Consider the following 20,700-nt stretch of genomic DNA (forward strand, 5'->3'; position numbering starts at 1 on the left):
AGGGTGGTCGCAGATGGTAAGACATGGTTTTTTGAGACCCCGGATTCTGCACAGGATTGGTTGGAGGGATGGAGAACAGCAGCGCGGCCGCGCCGTTCCAATAGACCGACCGGACACCGAACCGGAGAGGCGCAACGGAGCTCTCAATCGTCTGGGGAGGAACTGAATCAACGCTCGCCTTTGCACGACCTTCAGGAGGGGGAAGAAGTGGCTGACCTGTGATCGTTGCCAGCTGCCATTGGGGAACACTTGTAACGCTGCCCGGGCGTGCCGCCGTGGATACTGGGCGGAGGGCCTCCGTGACTGAGAGGAGGGGCCGCTGACTCCGGAGAGTCCCTCGCCCCAGCGCGCAAGTACTATGTTTGGGGATGGGTTCAGGCACTCTGCTGAGTTGGGGGGGCGGGCAGTTTGGAGTCCGTTGAGCAGGGGGGCAGGGTGGGGGGGAGTTAGGAGAGGGGGGGTTTCGATTGTTTCAAGTTCCTTTGCAGGTGTTGATTGGATCGATGAGGCATACACATTGCCTATGGCGGGCTCATGTCGAGTTTTTAGATCGCAATTGTTATTGTACATAGACTTTCTCAACCACAGATGCCATGACACGCACCACATGGAGTGACGTCGGGAGGGGGGTGAGCGGGGTGGGGCACATGACACCTCTGCAAATTATGTCCTGGAACGTGAGAGGTCTGGGGGACAAGGTCAAACGAGGACTGGTGCTCCACAGTATAAAAAGGTCCAGCCCAGCCCTAGTCCTATTGCAGGAGACACATCTCACGGGTACAGCCACACACGCCTTAGACAGGAAGGGCTACCGTATGATCGCCCATTCGGAATTTACAAGGGGCTCCCGTGGGACGGGGATACTGATGCATAGATCCTCCCGTTTTATACTTCAGTCCACAAAGGTAGATACACAGGGCCGTTTTGCAGCAGCGCTCGGACAGTGGGAAGGGAGACAGTTGAATATAGTCTCCGTGTATATTCCACCGGCACTACACACGGTGGTTCTCCCAGAGCTTGGGAAATTTCTGTTGGAACTACCGGACGGGGACCTCATTGTAGGGGGGGATTTCAATGCAGTGGCACATAACACACTAGACAGGTTCCCGACACGAAAGCTGGCCCCAGGGCCCTCCCGGCTGCATGACTTCTTAGAGGCACAAGGCCTGATAGATCTTTGGAGGCGATTGCACCCGACTGACCGGCACTACACCTACCACTCAGCGGTCCATGACAGTCTTTCACGAATCGACTATTTCCTGGCACCGGGGCATGGGCGGCTCACGGTCGAAGATGTACAAATTAAACCGAGGGGTGTCTCGGACCACTCCCCGTTGACACTCACCCTTTCCAACCCTGAACGGTCCCAAGAACGTATATACCCGATACACCCGGGTCTCCTTAGGGTCCCGCAGGTGACCAAGGCCCTTAAAGCGGCGACAACATGCTACCTCACGGAGAACACTGGCTCGGTCTCATCCCCATCGGTCCTATGGGAAGCTTATAAAACGGTCCTCCGGGGCCAAGCCATTTCCACAATAACGAGTTATAAGCGCTCCCAGAAGAGGGAACTACAAGACCTAGAGGGCAGACTAGCCGAGGCAAACGAAGTCCATATGGCTGACCCGACCGGGGACACGCTCCATGCACTAAGGCTGTGTCAGCAACGTCATACTGATTTTTTACGTGGTAGAGTGCTTGAACACATGACGGCCGTTTCCAATAGGATCTATGACGTAGGGGACAAGGCAAGTAAACTCCTAGCCTGGCTAGAGAAAAAGCGGGAGGGACAGAGGACTATCTTGCAAATGAAGGACTCTGTGGGGGTGTTGCACACCCGCCCGGCACGTATAGATGAACTTCTTGCTGATCATTTTCAAGCGGTGTATACCTCTGACTTAGAGGTTAACCGGGAAATGGCGGAGACGGCGCTCGTGGGAGTGCCCACCCGCACACTATTGCAGAATAGCGTAGAGGACCTTGAGTCAGATTTGTCGGCCGAGGAGATAGCGTCGGCTATCGCGGCGTTACACCCGGGAAAAGCCATGGGCCCTAACGGCATCCCGATTGAGTGGTACAAGACCATGTCCGAAACGCTCGCAACGCCGCTACTCAATATGTACGTTGACAGTTGTGACCGAGGACACTTGCCACCTGATCAGTGCATGGCCACCATAGTGGCGATCCCGAAACCCGGTAAGCCCCCTGAGGATTGCGGCTCCTATAGACCGATTTCCCTCCTTAATGCAGAAAGCAAAATCCTGGCGAAGGTGTTGGCCAGTAGGCTATTACCTCACCTTAGCCACCTCATCCACCCGGACCAATCGGGATTCATGCCGCACAGAAATACAGCGCTGAATCTCAGGCGCCTACATGGTGTTCTGGCGAAAGCCCCGTTACTGACAACAGATGCAGCGATCCTTTCCTTGGACGCCACAATGGCGTTCGACTTGGTCGAGTGGCGGTATCTCTTTGCGGTCCTGGACCATATGGGCTTTGGCCCGAAATTCATAAGGTGGGTCAAATTACTGTACGAGCGCCCGATGGCGCGGGTGACAGCGAACGGGCATGTTTCGAGAGTCATTTCACTAGCAAGGGGCACGAGACAAGGTTGTCCGCTCTCGCCACTACTGTTCGCCCTGGTATTGGAACCATTGGCGACCATCATTAGAACCACGCCACTGATGCGGGGTATCGACTGGGGTGATGGTTGGGAGGACAGAGTGTCCTTGTATGCTGATGATATGCTGGTATACCTGACTAAACCGGCGGAAGGGATTCCAATCTTGCTGGCGTTGTGTGAGCGGCAGGGTGTTGTGTCGGGTTACAAAATTAACTGGAGGAAATCGGTGCTCTACATGCTGCATGGCGCTCCGCCACGTCTAGAGGTTGATTGCCCCTTGGCGGTGGAGGAAGTCTCCTTCAAATATTTAGGAATTCAGATCACCCGCGATCACGTGACCTTTCAGGAACTGAATCTGAAGCCGCTGCTCGACAGACTGAAAGCGGACGTGCGCCACTGGAAGTCACTCCCGCTGACGTTGTTGGGCAGAGCGGCGCTTTTCAAAATGATGGCGCGGCCCCGGTTCCTCTATGTTTTGGAGAATACACCGACACTAGTTCCGCCTTCCTTCTTCAGGCAGGTATCTGGGCAACTGTCGGGACTGCTGTGGGGAGTGAGTCCGGCAAGGATAGCGCAGGCGAAACTGATTAGGGATTGGTACAGCGGAGGGATTGCACTCCCGAACCTGGAATTATACTATTGGGCGGCTCACCTCAAGGTGATAAACCAGTGGCTGCACGCACCGCAGGCGGACCCGGCATACTTAGCAGACAGACGGCAGCTCGGCATTCACACACTTCTGGCCCCGCTCTACAACAAAGGCCTAATAGCAAAACTGGTTGGCCCAACTAAGCACACCGTAATGCTCTGGCATAAGGCCCAAGCACGACTGAAGTGGGGGGGGGGTGATTACTCAACTCACGCCCTTGTGGGATTCTAGAGTGTTGGGAAACCTGAGACGTAGCAAAGGATTTGACCGCTGGGACGCTATAGGGATTTCCACGGTAGGAGATCTATGGACAAAGGAGGGGGTGGTTCCATTTGCTACTCTGAGAGAACAGTATGAACTGCACATCACTGAGACATACAGATTAGACACGCATTGATGGGCGCACTGACACCAGGTACTCAAGTCCCGGAATCGGCCCCTTTGGAGGACAGACTACTCACTGATTTCATGGAAGCTAGCGCTACATCCCTCACATACCGTAAGTTAGTGAATAATTTGCCTGACCCATTACGGAAATTGAAAGAGAAATGGGAGGCGGATGTAGGTGAACTGGACGAGGAGGAATGGAATGCCGCACTGGCATCGCCTAGGGAGGCGGGTATATCAGCAAGGTTCCGATTAGTGCAGGTCAAGGTATTGCACCGAGTGTATTACACACGCACTACACTACACAAGATTCAGAGGGCAGATCACCCATATTGTCTACGGAACTGTGGGGAGGAGGGGACGCTGTTCCATACCCTTTGGTCGTGTCCGACTATACTAGACTACTGGAAGCGTGTGGCACGCACGATCGCCCAGACGCTACAGCTCCCATTCACTCCAGACCCTAGAATTTGCCTGTTGAATGTGTGGGGCCCGAACGACCTGACGTCATACGGGCGGAAGTGGGTTGTCATAGGGGTGATGTTAGCGAAGCGAGACATTGCGCAAAGATGGGGGGCAGCGGAGACACCAACGTTGGCACAGTGGTGCAAGAATATGGATATGCTCATGATGGTGGAACGGGCTGTGTATCAACAGAGGGCCAATCCACGTAAATGGAACAAACTATGGTTGCCGTGGAATGCTTACAGGGGGAGCCTTGTGCACCTCTACAGGAGGAAGAAGATGTGGATAGTTCGGAGGAGGAGGAAGATGTAGCATAAACTTGGGACGGCGGGTGGGTTGGGGCGGCAGGGGCGCGGATTGCATAGACACTGTCTCGCCCTCCTGGCGTAAGGGATGTTAAGGGTATGTGTGAGGGTTGAAGACTGACAGCCTGCCTGGCACACCTAGGAAGCTTATATATTCCTACATTGCTTCTGTGAGATCATGATATACACCTGAATGTTGTTTGTTGTTTAATGTTAAGGAAAAGAAATGTTGCGACTCAAACTGATTGTGGCGGAATGTTGACGCCAAATATCTGAATGCTTGAACCAGTACATGTGAAGACAGGGTGCGACAATAAAAAATTTTTACAAAAAAAATAAATAAATAAAAAAAAATAATAATTTGTGTGTTTTTGTAGAAGCATGTACTCACCAGAGCTGTTGTGTGTGCCTAACGGGTAAATGTGCACAACCAGCAGGCTCTGTGTTTTTGTTCCGTTTGTAAAAAGCAATCGCCATTATGTTCCCAAATACATACCGTAATTTTCCGCATGGATCTATTGTTTCCAAGCATTGGAATTGTTCTAATAACGTTATCCCAATGAAGGCAACCTAGGAAATCTTTAGTATGTGCAAGCCTAGACGTACAATCCCCCAATTTTCCATAGCACGCTCTAGAGGGAGGCTGTGAAATAGTAGGCATGGTATGTGAACTATAGGAGTTTTCTTAAAAAAAGCATCACGTTTCCAGTGTTAGTATTTTCTTTCAGTGGGATGTGTTTTTTTTTTTTTTTTTGTTTTGTTGTGGTTCTCGGGCTAACAACCGGCTCTCATCCTGCTGTTCAAATTAGCATATCCCAAAAGCAACTTGACAACTGATTACAATCTTGACGACGGCCCTTAAAGTACTCTAGCATCCTGTAGTTTTGTTGACGAAAGCCTTGGAGTCTGGGGCCTGTGTGTTTGTTAATGGAATTGAAGAGTGGTCCGAGCGGTACCGACGTATTGTTGGGGGTTTGGGGGGGTTGGGTGGAGTGTTTAGTCAAGTGGATGTGAGAGAGGCTCTGTGTTTGATTCGTTCGTAAAAATAAATCTCCCTTCTCAACCAACAGACATACTGTAAATGTTTGCATGTATTTATTGTTCGCAAGCATTGTAAAGGTTATAATAACGTAATCCCAATGATGTCAAAATAGGAAATGTTTTTTAGGTGCAAGCCTATAGATACAATCGCAAAAATTTGCGTAGCACGCTGTAGAGGGAGGGGGGGGAAATAGGCCTGCTGAATGGAGGTGAGTCTGTGTCTTTTATTTCGTTTATACATAAGTATTTTGAAAGTAAAGCTAGCTGATGTATGCTGATGAATGGGACAGAGGCTGGATGAATAGTAATTAAAATAATGTATGATGTTGAATGAGAGAGATGCTGGATGATTTGTGTGTAAAGACCGAAATGTAGACACAGGTGTGGCAAAATGGTATGAGCTGATGTATGCTGCAGAATGGGACAGAGGCTGTATGATTAAGATTGTAAATGTATTAAATAAATGATGTTGAGTGAGAGAGATGGTGATTGATTTGTGTGTCAACAGCAAAATGTATACGGCGATTTAGATTCTAATTCGTCTGTGAATTTTTTTTTTTTTTTTACGACGATTTCAGTTTCAAGTCTTTCGTTTATTGTGTTGTGCGAGCCTGGCTGTGTGCAGGGAGAGAGAGGGGAGGTGCTGGCGTCTGGGGAGGGGGAGTCGAATTGCGAGCCTGGCTGTGTCCGGGGAGAGAGAGGGGAGGTGCTGGCGTTTGTGGGCTGGGGAACAGATGTCGAAGGCTGGTGAATTTTGTTTACAAAATAGTCTGTTTCAGTGTCCCAAAAAGGATTTGTGCAGGTTAGGGTTTAAGACGAGACAAGGTTTAAGGGTTTAAGAGGAGAGAAAGCCGTGATACTGCAGGGAGAGAGAGGGGAGGTGCTGTCGGATGGGGGCAATAGGTCTTGTATTGGTAAGAGTTTAAGCTTTTGTCATTGTAAATGACAATGCCTTTAATTTATCAGTTTAGATAATTAACAATAAATTACAATGCCACTAGCCAGCGTTCAAATGCTGGTGAGCCCAACAAAATAAAAATACAATGGCAGCCCTCTATCTGTTTCGTGTGGCTTGATGGTCTGGGTGGCTGAGGGGGCTTTCAATGCGGCTTCCCTTTGCAGGCTCAGTTTGAAGCCCTGGTCTTAAGTATGCAGCCTCGGCACTCGATACAAACTAAGTATCAGCAGAAAGGAAGGGGCTGCAACTTGGAGACACGGCCGTGATACTGCAGGGAGAGAGAGGGGAGGTGCTGGCGGATGGGGAGGGGGAGGAGAATTGCGAGCCTGGCTGTGTCCGGGGAGAGAGAGGGGAGGTTCTGGCGGCTGGGGAACAGATGTCGAAGGCTGCCGAATTTTGTTTTAAAAATAGTGTGTTTCAGTGTGGGAGTTGTGCAGGTTTAAGGGTTTAAGACGAGACACGTCCGTGAAACTGCAGGGAGAGAGAGGGGCGGCTGGGGGCTGGGGAACAGATGTCGAAGGCTGCCGAATTTTGTTTTAAAAATAGTGTGTTTCAGTGTGTGAGGTGTACATGTTTAAGGGTTTAAGACGAGACACGTCCGTGAAACTGCAGGGAGAGAGAGGGGATGAGCTGGTGGCTGGGGAGGGGGGTGAGAAATGGCAGCCTGGCTGTGGAGGAATGCGAGCCTGTCTGTGTGCGGGGAGAGAGAGGGGAGGTGCTGGCGGCTGGGGGTGGGTATTGCCGTGGGAGGGAGCCTTGTAGCTTTCATGTGCGAGAGAGAGGGGAGGTGCTGGCGGATGTGCACGCGCTTTTAATGTCAATGCGCTTGCGCATTGAGCTTCAATTTGACGGGCACTGCAGGGAATCGCCATGGAATCGCAAGTTGGTTAAAGTCTGTTTAAGCCCCCATAGTCTCGCAAGCTCAATGCGCATGCGCATTGACAGGCGAGACCTAAAAAGGGAGATGGGTCTGATCCCGTAAACTACAGACCAATCTTGCTGTTAGATAACACTCTAAAGATCTTGGGCCGTGTTATCTATAATAGAATAATTGACTGGACAGAGGAAAGTGGCATACTATCACCATGTCAACTGGGATTCAGAAGTAGGGTCGGCACAGTCGAGCAATGTTTAAATCTTAAATTAATTATCGATAAGTATAACATTGCTCGTTCTGCCCCGCTCTACTTAGCATTTATGGACCTTTCATCCGCTTTCGACTTTGTCAACAGGTCCAAGCTTTGGTCTATTTTATTGGGTTACGGATTGGATGATACATTGGTTCATTTTTTTTAGCTTTTTTACACACGGATTTAAAATCAAAAGTGAGAATAGGATCGGGAGGGGAACTATCCGGGCCAATAACAATAGGAAGGGGGAGTTCGGCAGGGGTGCCTTTTAGCACCACTGCTTTTTATTATTTATATTAACGGCCTCCATAAATATCTTAAACTCCACACCGGATGTCCCCATAATGCATGGCAAACTGTTACCCGCTCTTCTTTACGCATATGATGCGGTCCTAATGGGCCGCACCCCAACTCGCTGCGCATTTTAGTAAAAAGTTTTAAGACATTCATGGATGAATTAGATCTGCGAGTCAATTTAAAAAAATCTTTTATAATGTCCTGTGGCCCAGGGAAAAGATCGTTGGACTCTATACAGGTAGGGGATGAAAGACTTACTGCTACTCAAATTTTCCCATATTTAGGAGTGGCCTTTGCTGCGAATGGCTCGTGGTCTGGGCATTTGGCCCAGGCCACGAGCAAATTCTCAAAGGCCATTAACTCTATTTTAAGCATCCCCAGACCGAAAAGATCCGGAGCCACTAAGGCAATTCTTAAAATTTGTAAATTGCAATGTGTGCCCGTAACTACCTACGGGGCAGAAGTATGGGGTATCGGAAACACTTGTCGCATACAACAAGAAGAAAACCGATTTTGCAGAAAGTTGCTAAGCTTACCAATCTCCACATCAAACTATATTGCACACAGAGAACTAAATGTACATTTTGTTTCAGATTTTATTAGTGAACGACCGGTGCAATTCTGGCACTCGGTATGGAGGAACAGCTTAGCCACCCTGACTGAAGAAATAATAATCGACTGTTTAAGCTGTGACAGGGGAATGGAGATCCCATGGCTCTCGTTTGTCCACAAAAGTTTGTCCAAGATAGGGAAAGATAACATCTTCACCAATCCAAGCAACGTTAATACGGTGGGAAAAACTGAATTGAAGGAAGCACTTTATGCACTTTATACAACGGCTCGAGACAGGATAGAACTCGAGAAAATTACAGTAGTTAGGTATATGGAATTATACAGATATCCCCGAGCACTGTACCTAACTGTACCATTGCCGCATTGGGAAAGAAGTCTCCTGTTCCGATTAAGGGCTGGCTCCATTAGATTCTTGTTAAACTTTCCGCTGGGCTTCCACCCCGGTCTAAGCAATATAAGCTGCCCCTGTAATGGGTTAAGCAAACAAAGTGACATACATTTTCTGTAATTTTTATTTGACATACACCAAATGGCTTTTAATTCCTTTTTTTTTAAAATATAGACCTATTACTCGGGATGAATCTTATCTGTTGTTGCTTACCTTGGATAATGAGGAGATAATTTGCCGCATTTGCACTTTCCTAAAAATTGCTGTCCGTGCTAGAATATGATGGACAATGTTTAATTTTGAACCACCAGTGATTATTTATAATAATACTATTATGGATTTTAGTGGTGTGGTGTGGCTCACTGGTTAGAGGCGGCAGACCCGTAAGCAGAGGGCGGCCCGGGACCAGGGTTCGATTCCCGACGCGGCAGGGTCGTGGACCAGGGTCAGCGGGCTCGATAATTCTCGCCTCGGTGCCTACTCCAGTCAGGGACCACACTCGGAAACTCTGGGCATTAGCTTGCCTCATCTTCACAACGGCCCCCCAGACCGCCAGGGATGCTTGGTCGCACCCTAGAGATACTCATTACGGACCATCTCTCAGGGTGAGCCAGGACGGGTTCCCCAGCGGTCGAAGCGCAGAGATACTCCTCCGGGAGTTGATTCTAGCGCTACATAAACCCACAATTAATTAATTAATTAATTATGAAATTGTGTAATTATATATGTGCTTTTATGAATTCTTGTAATTCAAATAAAGAATTTGAATTTTATTAAATATTAGCCTCTGTTATTTAAGTGTTAACATTTTTCTTTTCTTCAACCTAACACTACAAGCAAGGCCTCAAAACAGTAATTCTGTCATATTTATGATTTCTTCTGATTCAGTACAAGAATAAGATCAATAAATCTGGGGAGCTTATAATCACCTCGGAAGTGAGCAGGTACCAAATGAGGAATCTGGCAGATTGCCTACAAAAACTTCGTGACATGGTAACCGAATCGAGTACAATGCCGAAAGTTGTAAGCAAGGAGGAAGCAGAGGTCCGGCGAATGAGGTAAGAGCTAGTTCATAAGTACCAGAGTGTCTGCCTTGTGTAGCCAGTGGGCGTGCGCAATGCTAATATGAAATAGGGGGCACACTTGTTCATATTGACTACATACTATTTAATAACACCCTAGTATAAATGTGCAAAGCTAGCAGAATTGTCGCTATGACAGTATAAAATAATTCTGCATATTAGCCAGACGATGCTGCACACAACCACTGCAGTAAATGCAGTGCCCAGCATGGTAGGTACTATTTGACCTGAAACGCTTGTCTTTAATACTGCAGAAACACCTGACCTTTGTACATGTGTAAGTCTGCAGGATTAGTCAGATTATCTCTTTGATGTAAAATTGATAAAAGCTTTTATTTAGGGAGTCTGCCCACTATGCATTTAAAGGTTCTGAAGTGATTTTTAGATCTGTACATTTTTTAACCTATCTGGTGTTAACATATCACTACTTACTCTTTTCCCCTCCTTCTTTCTCTTACTTTTCTAATCCGACTTACCTTGTATTCTGCCTCCACCTCTTTCCTCATTTTGCCTGCCTTCATTTTACTGAATGCATTTCACCCTCACCCACCATGCCTGTGTTTTCTTTCCATTTTTCTGTATTACTTGCTCTGTGCTCACCGTTTGAATTCGTATTTATTTCTTCATACCATTTCTGTCGCCTTTGTTGCTTTAACTTTGGTGTCACTGACTTTTTTCGGTGTTTGAATCCCTCTTCCTGATGTGGCCTCTGTCCCTCCTTCTGTTTCGTTTTTTTACCTTGCCCATTAATCTCTTACTCTGTCCTCCTCTACCGTTAATGGCTTCCTTACTCTTTCTGCTAATCCTCTGGCTGCTTTTGCCCTTTACATAACATCCACTATTTTCTGCCTTATCGGTCTTCCTTGTCCCTCCTTTCTCTCATGTATCTGTGCTCTCCTTCATCTTTTTTTACATCCTTGACAATCACTTTGCCTTCCTCTCCATCTTCCTATGTTCCATATTGTTGCATGCTCCCCAAAATGTCACTCCCCACGTTGCTGATCATTCCCTCCTCCCCCGGCCTTTCTTTTTTACATTTCCTTTCTGCTTTACATTTCCTTCCTGCTTTCACCCTTTGCACGCGCGCCCTTTCATCACTCCGTGACTCCTTTTCTGCTTTTGCTCCAGGGTACTGGCCATGAATCGAGAACGGCTGCAGCAGAAGAGAATTCACTCAACAGTAAAGCAGAGTCGAAGGGTTGATGTGGACTAACCAGGAGACACAGACTTTATCATCGGGACTGAACCATTACAGTAGTGTTGGAACTTTGTAAAAATGTGAATAAATAACAAATACCCAAGCTTTGCTGGACACCGACCTAGCCATTGATGATGAATATCCATGTTAAAGAAGCTTTCAAAGTCATTTTCAAGTCCAGACCAATAACCCATATGGGAACAATTACAACTACATGATAGAAGTAATCATTTTTTGACTTTCGTTAAGCTGAAAGGAATACCTCTGCAATGAATGTTCTCCACCAGATTCAAAATCCTTGATGTCTGCTCATAGAAGTCTATTGCTCGATTTGTGCGATTTAACCGGGAAGGGAAATGTTTCACTTTGCTAATACTCAATCTGGTTATAAATGTGCTGCTTCTAGGCCCACTTTTTTTATTTAAATGTCTTTGATTTTCAAATAAAACAAACAGTTTAAACAGTTACAGGCTGTTGAGAATCACAACACAAGAGTAGATCATGACCATACTATAGCAGGGGGTAGGAAACAAAAGTGTGGAAATCATGGCTCGGTGTAAACATTACATCAAGATATAAAATGAGGAGGTCAGGAGCAGTCTGTGATTGAGTAGGGGGATGATTAGTTACGATCTGTAGTCATGCTCTAGGGTGCGGAGATAATTGTGCAGTGACTGCCAGGTCTCTCCAGGACGGGGTGCAGTGGGCTGGAGAAGGGCATAAACCTCTCCTAACATTTTTGTTACTGCCCCAGTGAAGTGCAATCTTGCATTTGGTTGAGATAAATCAGCGTACAGCGTGGTATCTTCCCTGGTGTATCCTGAAAGGGCTAGAAGAGGATCTGGAGTGAGTGTTCTACAAGTCATGGTGAAGACATAAGCAAAAACTGAGGACCAATATATGGATATCACCGGGCATGTCCATGTTCGTGTGTAAAGCCCGCTCCCGGGACATGACAATTAATACAATAATCAAATCTATCGGAATCAAATTTGGTTATGTCGGAAAGTGAAAGATAGGTGCGATGGAGAAATTTAATACGTTATGCTTGTGGTCGGTCAAAATGCTTTGCGTCTGTGAACAGTATGACCAAATCTTGTCTGTAGGGGGAGATTCCCAGTTCATCTGCCCACACCCATGTGGTAGTGTCCGGTTTCAGGGCGATGCAGAGATGGTACAATCTTGAGGTCAGGCGGTCACCATCCACGTCACATACCACAAGTGTCAGTGGAGAAAAATCATCTGGAGACAATGGGTAAGATGGAAGAGGAGATCATAGAGTATTGTGAAATCTTAGAAAAATAAAAAGATCCATAAAGGATGTGCCATGTAAGCGGGGTACTCCGATGTTTTTTTGACACGACCATCCATAAAAATATCACCCATGGTGAATAGTTTATAACTGCGAAGTGTATGTTGTACCAACTTCTTGTGCCTAATTGGGAGCCAAAGTTTGTCATGAAGTGTAAAAAAGTGAGCCCCCACCCAGTGTCTGGCGAGGTCGGCGCCATGCCCACAGGTCGTGGATACGGTTTGAATGTCGGTGGCATTCAGTGGGATGCCCTTCGGCAGGATCGAGGAATGTAAGAGAATGCCCAGTTGGTCTTGTTCCAGCCTCAAATAGTACACACATTGAAGGTACCATCCAGATGCCCCCATCCTCTGAGACTGGCATCAAAATAATAGAGGAAGAGTTTAGGAATCCGAAATCTCCCACAGGTGTAAGAGAGTGAGTGTGTCCCAGCAAACACGTGGCCGACCCCCCCCGGCCCAAACCAGGCGCAAAGAAAGGCTGCGCAGGTAATAGAAGGTCTGCGAGAGTGGAATCGGGATGTTTAGGGAGAGGTATACAAAAACAGGGAAGTGCTGCCATTTTGATGATGGCCACATGTCCAGTCATAGAGCGTGGCAATTTAATCCAACGTTCTATTTGTGTGGCATGGTCCACCATTACTGGGCCATTATTAAGCTGTAGTATTTAATCTTTGTCTCTGTGGGTGCTTATGCCTAAATATTTGGTGCCATCTACAGCCTACGTAAAGGGATAGTCTGCAGGCTGAGCTGAATCTGTCAAAGGGCAAAGTTCAGACTTGGTCCAGTTAATCTGGAGTACGGTTAAATTGCAGAATCTGACAATCTCCTTCATAAAAGGAGTGAGATTGTCTGACTAGAATAGTAAAATATTGTCTGCATATAGAGATAATAAAAGCAGACCATGGGTAAGTTGGAGGCCTTGGTGCAGCTGGCGGGTCTGCATACAGCAGACCAATGGGTGCATTGCAATAATGAAGAGGAGGGGGCAGCCCTGTCTGGACCCTCTCTTGATTGGGAACATATCAGTTGGTGAGCCGTATACCTGCATACGAGCCACAGGGTTGAAGTATAGAAGCATGACAAGGGATAAAAAAGGGAGAAGGAATACCAAACTTGCACAATACTGCTTTCAAGAAGGCTATTCGAGAAAATCTAATGCTTTCTCAGCAGCCAAGAGGGCTAAAACCGCTCATATACATGGTGATATCTTGTTCAGGACTGCAAAAATAGGCCGCACATCGTAGTAAAGTAGATCGATTAGGAATGAATCTGAATTGGACAGGGTCGATAATCTGCATCAGAAGAACGACCCACCACCACCCACAACAGATTCCTCGCAGGAGCTGGAGCAAGATCACCACCGAGCAGCTCACCACCTCCCTCCGCCAGAACCCTCCCGCCAGCACAACGGACTCCAACGAAGCAGCCAGCAACCTCACACAGTGGCTCACCAACTGCGCAAATGACCTCGCACCACTGAAGAACCCTCCCAACAGACCCGGCAGCAAGAAAGCCTCCTGGTTCACCGACTAACTCAAGAACTCCAAGAAGAACTGCCGCACCCTCGAGAAAGCCTGGCGTCACGACCAGACCACAGACAACATGACTGCCCTCAAGCACGCCACCCGCAAACACCACCAGCTGAACCGCACCACCAAGAAGACCGCATTCACAGATCGACTGGACAACAATGCCCACAACAGCAAGGAACTCTTCAGCATCGTCAAAGAGCTCTCCAACCCCAGCGCCGGAAACGACACCACCCCCTCGCAAGACCTCTGCGACTCACTCGCCTCGTTCTTCCACCGCAAGATCGCCGACATACACAACAGCTTTGGCGCACCTACCACGCACCCAACCACTGAACCAACGCCCCCCACCACCACCCTCTGCGCCTGGACCCCGATCAGCTCCGAAGACACCACCCGCACGATGAACACCATCCACTCCGGATCACCAACCGACCCCTGCCCCCACCACATTTTCAACAAGGCCGACTCCATCATCGCACCCCAACTCTGGGACATCATCACCTCCTTCAACACCGCCACCTTCCCGGAGATCTGGAAGCACGCCGAGCTCAGCGCCCTCCTGAAGAAACCAACAGCAGACCCCAGTGACCTCAAGAACTACCGCCCCATCTCGCTCCTCCCTTTTCCAGCCAAAGTCATCGAAGACCGTCAACAGACAGCTTGCTGCCTTCCTCGAGACGAACGGACCCCTCGCAGTCCGGTTTCCGAGCCAACCACAGCACCAAGACCGCCCTCATCTCAGCCACTGACGACATCAGATCCCTGCTCGACAACGGGGAAACAGCGGCCCTCATCCTCCTGGACCTCTCTGCAGCGTTCGACACTGTCTGCCACCGCACCCTAGTGCAGCACCTCAGCAACATCGGAGTCCAAGAGAAGGCACTGGAGTGGATCATTTCTTTCCTCGCTGGAAGAACCCAGAGAGTCCGCCTCCCCCCGTTCAGATCCAAGGCCACCGAAGTCATCTGCGGTGTACCACAAGGATCATCACTCCGCCCAACCCTCTTCAATGTCTACATGAGCCCTCTCGCAGCCATCGCACGCAAACACAACCTCAACATCATCTCCTATGCCGACGACACCAGCTGATCCTCTCCCTCACCAACGACCCCGCCACCGCCAGAACCAGCCTGCATGAAGGGATGAAAGACGTCGCCGAGTGGATGAAGAACAGCCGCCTGAAACTGAACTCTGACAAGACAAAGTCCTCATCCTGGGATCATCGCCCTCCGCCTGGGACGACTCCTGGTGGCTGCCTGCCCTGGGCAGCGCACCCAAACCAACGGACCACGCACGCAATCTGGGCGTCATCCTGGACTCCTCCCTCACGATGACCAAGCAAGCAATTGAACGCAGTCTCATCATCCTGCTTCAACACCCTGCGCATGCTCCAAAAGATCTTCCGATGGATCCCCACCGAAACCAGGAAGACGGTCACCCAGGCCCTAGTCACCAGCCGTCTGGACTATGGAAACACCCTCTAAGCTGGAACCACAGCCAAACTCCAGAAAAGACTCCAGCGCATCCAGAACGCCTCAGCACGACTCATCCTGGACATCCCGCGCAAGGTATGCAGAGATCGCAGAGGGAACGTTGGGCACGTGTGATGTGTAAAGACAGTTTATAATAGTGTTGAAATTCAGCCAGTACTCCCTCCCCACCTAGTATTCGGAGTCCGCTCGCAGCTCAGTGACATAGTAATGTAGATGGTTGGGACGCAACATGCTTGCAAGCGTTTGACCCAGACGTTCTCTGTCACGACGGACCCTGGCATGTTTCCCCAAATATTCGATCTCTATCAGCGAGGTCATGAAACTCCACCCGTAAGACAGAACGTCAGTGTATACAAGGATCTACAACGGCGACAGTCCAAATCTTGTAGGTCTGTCTCAATACGTTGTAATTCGGCATGGATATCTCGGAGGATTCCCGTGTTTGGAAAGGCATATTCCACAAATAACCACTTTGAAGGCCTCCCTGCGTTGAAACGGAATCTGTATTCACTTTGAAATATTCATTCATAAAAGCAAGAACTTCACTCTGGAACACTATATCATGAAGAGCTCCACTGTAGAACCGCCAAGTATGTTCCACGCTGCAGCCATAGGGGACCTGCTGCTTGAGGAGGACCGGGTCGGAATGAGAAGTGGAATAATAGGTGAACCCCTGGGTGGATGGGTAGGGGGCGTGCCAGGTGTTATGGAGCTTATAAATATCTATAATAAGTTGGAATACCACCAGAGCCTGAGGCTTGCCACTGGGTTGTGAGCTAATCGAGTCAGTATGAGGCCATAAGGGTATATTCGGGTCACCGCTCAATATCACGTGGTCTACATCCAAACGTCCCATTTGAGCAGAGAGATCCTGAAATAAATCGGGGTCATCCACATTGGGGGCATAGATATTTAGTAATCAGAAGTGTTTGTCAGCAAGTATACCTGGAGGAGGACATAACGTCCATTCCGGTCAGAGTGGTTGGTTTGGGGGATAAATGGGGCACCTTTGTGATTAGGATGCAATTGCCGTGACAAATTTGTACTGCAACAGGGGAAATAGCGATGAGTTCCCCAGGTTCTAGCAAAAGTGTAGTCTTTGCTAGGGGGAAGGTGCATCTATTGGAGAAATGCAATCTAGACACCATGCCTATTCAGGTAGGAAATACCTAGTTCCTCTTGTGAGGATTCTTGATTCCATGTATATTCCAGGTGAGAAGGGAGAGGTCAAGTGTCTTGTATGCTGAAGGATGGCATAAAAGAGAAACATGGTGGATGAGAAGTGATACATTGAAGGTGATGGTGTGTGGGTCTTGTGATGTGTTGTAGCAAGCAAACCTAAATTGGCATTTAAAGTTGAATAAAAACAAAAAATTCTAACCCCTACCCACACCAGATAAAACATCCAGGGAATACCAGAGAACGGAACAAAAAACCATAGCAATCCGATGAACAATACGTTGGTGTACACCATGAGCGTACTGCAACAATTTGGCATGTCTTGGCCCATTAAGAAAAATAATCGAGCAAAGTAGACCATTTACTGCAAGTATGCAATAATAGCATGCACGGAGAGTCTAATAGAATAGCTGATGGAGCTTGGAATAAAGGACATGGTAAGGATGACAATGTGATTCGACTGTGAAACAGTCACTTTAACCTGGTGTGATCTGGTGTTGACAATGGAGTAGCCAGTCTGCTCGGGGGTTGCGTGTTGGGGAGTGGATGACCCAGGGGGTAGTTTTTAGGTCTCGCTAGCGCTGCATAGTAGGAAACCTTTTGGAATCGATCACCACTTTTGCCTAAATGCTTGCATGTTTTGCATTGCTTTGTATTGCAACACGTGCACGTTTGGCGTTTCCCTTTCGGGAGCGAACAGCTGCGCCATCTGTTAGCTATTATCGTGCCTCTCTGCTCCCTCCCGCAAGGGAAACGCCAGATATGCCGCAGTGTTTACAGGCGCAGGAGTCGTATGTTTTCGACATGTTTAAAATTGTAGCTTTCTACCCGCGCATGCTTTTCTGCCTGTTGCTGCTTCTTTTATTTCTTTTTTTAGGTTTCGTAACCTGCCGAGGGGCGAAGCCCCTCCCAGATCGAAATCTGTTGTTTTTAATAGTGAGGTTAGGACAGCCTCTGTTTCCAATTGGCTAGCTCCATAAATGGAGGCTAGCCATTGGGAGGCAGAGGCTGTCAATCGCGCTTTCTCTCGAAAACGCGATTCGGGGGCGTTTCTGGTGCTTTTTTTAAGCCCCGCCCCTTTGTCCCGGGCCGCGCTGCGATTGGCTGCCGGCCCGGGACACCCCCGTGACGTCATTCCCGGGCTGCGCTGTGATTGGCTGCCGGCCCGGGACACCCCCGTGACGTCAGCCAATCACAGCGCGGCCCGGGACCTGACTTGTTTTTTATTTCAATCTGTAATGGCGGGTGCGCAACCGCAATAACTACCTAAAAGCCTTGGTGAGGGAGGAACAGAAAAGTGATCCCCTCCCAAGATGGTACCAGCATAGTGACTAAATAAAACGTAATTTCGATGGCCAAACCCTTCGTTCTGAAGTGCTGTTTGAGTCCTTATAAGGGCCGAGGAGCTTGTCTGAGATCCCGCCTCCGCTAAAGGGTACGAATGGAAAAGGGACAAGCGTCGCTGTGACCTGGATGCGGCCATCTTTGGTGGGAAGAACATGTTTCAGCATTTTGATAATAATTATTCAGTATTTTTCCAATATAGGCACATTATTACAAAGCGAGAAATTCTATCCCTCTAATCAAACCGTGTCTCATACTACATTCCGTAGTAACGTCAGGCAGTCCACACCGAGTCAGTTATTGAAGCACAACACTTGCCCTCTTATTGAAAAAGTACCATATCCCGACCATAAAACCAACCCACGATATTTCAGTAACTACTCCTCCCACATGCCCTCGCTTCTTCCACGCCTCCTAACCCCCTCCGGCCCCACATTACCCTGCGCGCCTAGCCCCGCCCTCCCGTCACCCACCCCTCTTGCCCCACCCTCTAGTACGCCACGCCGGGGATGCCGGGAGGGCGGTGGGTGCCGGAAGTATTTGCAGTCTGAAGTAACAGCGACCGAGAAGGAGGTGAGGGGGCGAGCAGAGGAGGGAGTGGTACACGGTGGGTGCAGTCCAGGTGGAGGAGGGATACGTGGCACGGAGCGGCTTGTGGCCAGCACTGGCTGGAGGGGCAGCAGGGTGGGTGACCAACACAGCACTTGGTTAGAGGGCTGCGTTGGAGGCATATATGATCAGGATGAGGCGAAGGTGCAGGAGGTGGCAGCATTCAGGAAATGGGCATGGAAAGGGTTAGCATCGAGTTGATGACATAATGGGTGGGGGGACTCGTGAAGGCATTATAATGAGGAGTGGGGAGGAAAGGCAAGAATGGAGCTGCAGTAGGAGAGGGCATAAGAAGTGAGCGGTATCTCGAGCAGTGTGGGTGGACTAGAAGGTAATGGGCGTTGTCACTGGAGCGGCGAGGTAGTGTTTAAAGAGAGGGGAAGTGAAATGGGTGTAGCTCAGTGTGTAGACGAAAAGAGTACGGTGCCCCATAAAGTCTTTCGTTTTCTGCATTCACTTTGTAAGTATACCATAAGAAGTTTACGACTTTATTCTTCCTTTCCCTGTTCTGTTCCTTCATTATCTCTACTGGACCCTTTGACCATATCTTTATTGTCTGACTCATTCTGAATCGTGTTCGTGTCATAACTGTGCAGACCTTTAGTACTGTTACATCTGACCTTCTGACTCTCATAGTGTCTTGTGTTATTCGCTGACGCCTTTGCCTACCAGTATTGTACCTTCCTGTCTCCTATATTTCCTTTTGGCGTATGAATGCCTCTTTAATGACCTTATGGTTTTCTTGTTTTTGTTGTCGGCCTCCAGTCTCTTTCTCTTTCTGGAAATGTATTTCACAGGACTGGTCATGATGCTCCAGGTGTGCCATCTAGAACTGCACACAATTCTCCAGATGAGTACTATGAAATATGCTGGGATTCTTGTCCAGGTCTGGGCCTGATGCTCAGGCTTGGTCTCTGTGTTTGGTTGGTGTACGCCTTGAGCAATGCTTATATTGGTTTATAGAGGCCCTAGGGCAGTGATCCATTTTGGTGAGGAAACCTGTCTCCAGAGGAGCATATGCTAGTGTGACTCACTGCATAGCACCAGTACAATTGGCCGTGACTGTATAATGAGTTCTTGTGTACTTTGATTGTAGGTATATCCCAGAAGGCCGTGCTGCTTGCGCATATTCCACCAGGCATTGAAGGTGCAAGCGCCACATTAATCTGATAGCCACACTATATCACATGAAACGCCTTAAAGGGGCGTATGGAGCTGTTCCAAGCTACCAGCTTCGTAAAAACCAAGTAACTGCATGTCTGTCTCGTACACTTCATTATCCAACACTGCTATGTCCTGCGTCTCATACCATGATAACCGCACTTCAGTGGTCGTTATGCACAACATGGAAGCACTTCCCACATAGAATTCAAACAGAAAGAACAACCTTCCATCCACACTCCCAACATGGTGTAGTGTGGTGCTCATGTAGGCAAGCGCTTCAGCGCCCCACATAAGCTTAAGTGTTTCTATTGGCGAAAGATTAGTTGGGGGATCAAGAGGCTTGGCTTGAGCTAAATGCACAGTTGAATTGTGCGAAAATGTAGTAATCCTATTGTCTGTTTGGCTTGGTATCTAACCCACAACGTGATGTAGGAAATATGAGCAATGGGAATAGGTTGTAGCAGTTTAGACTGCGATGGGATAGGATAGGACTTGATGTAGCAATACCAATAAGATTTCAAATCTAACTCTATTTAAATGTTTGATTTTTCGACACACTCCAAAAGCATGTGTTGGATACTGTTCTTGTAGTGGCTGTCAGCTGAGCAGAACACATTTTTGGTTTGTATTTTTATTTTTTAGTTCAAAGTACTTCCATTGAATGTTTTGAGCATGGAGTTAGTTTTTCGAGGCCTTGATGCTGTAACAGGAGGATGCATTATTTTACATTCATTTCTATTTATGTTGGGTGAAGTCCGTTGTTAAAGAGTGACAAGAGGACTAAATGAGTTTTTGCCTGTGTCTGGTGAAAAAGGATAGATAGATATCTCGACGTGATGCACCCATAAATCAAGGCATTCACGTATATTCTCGCTGGCCTGGTATTGTAAGTGTTTTTGGTGACTTGGGGAGATTCTTGGCAGTGAGCATAGCATAGCTCGCTACAGTGCTGATTCGCAGGCTGAGGAG

General features: G+C 48.2%; 1 protein-coding gene across 1 annotated transcript in view; it reads left to right on the top strand.

The window, feature by feature from the left end:
- Positions 1 to 11,563, top strand: part of MRPL58 (mitochondrial ribosomal protein L58) — a 152,207-nt gene extending 140,644 nt beyond the window's left edge. Inside the window, exons 5-6 of the mRNA XM_078654486.1 lie at positions 9,705 to 9,874; positions 11,027 to 11,563. Coding sequence (XP_078510612.1) covers positions 9,705 to 9,874; positions 11,027 to 11,111 — 255 coding nt within the window. The 3' untranslated portion in view covers positions 11,112 to 11,563. The remainder of the gene's footprint in view (positions 1 to 9,704; positions 9,875 to 11,026) is intronic.
- The last annotated feature ends 9,137 nt before the right edge of the window (positions 11,564 to 20,700 follow it).

The sequence above is a fragment of the Lissotriton helveticus genome, chromosome 7 (genome assembly GCF_964261635.1).
Source record: "Lissotriton helveticus chromosome 7, aLisHel1.1, whole genome shotgun sequence".
NCBI classification, from domain to species: Eukaryota; Metazoa; Chordata; class Amphibia; order Caudata; family Salamandridae; genus Lissotriton; species Lissotriton helveticus.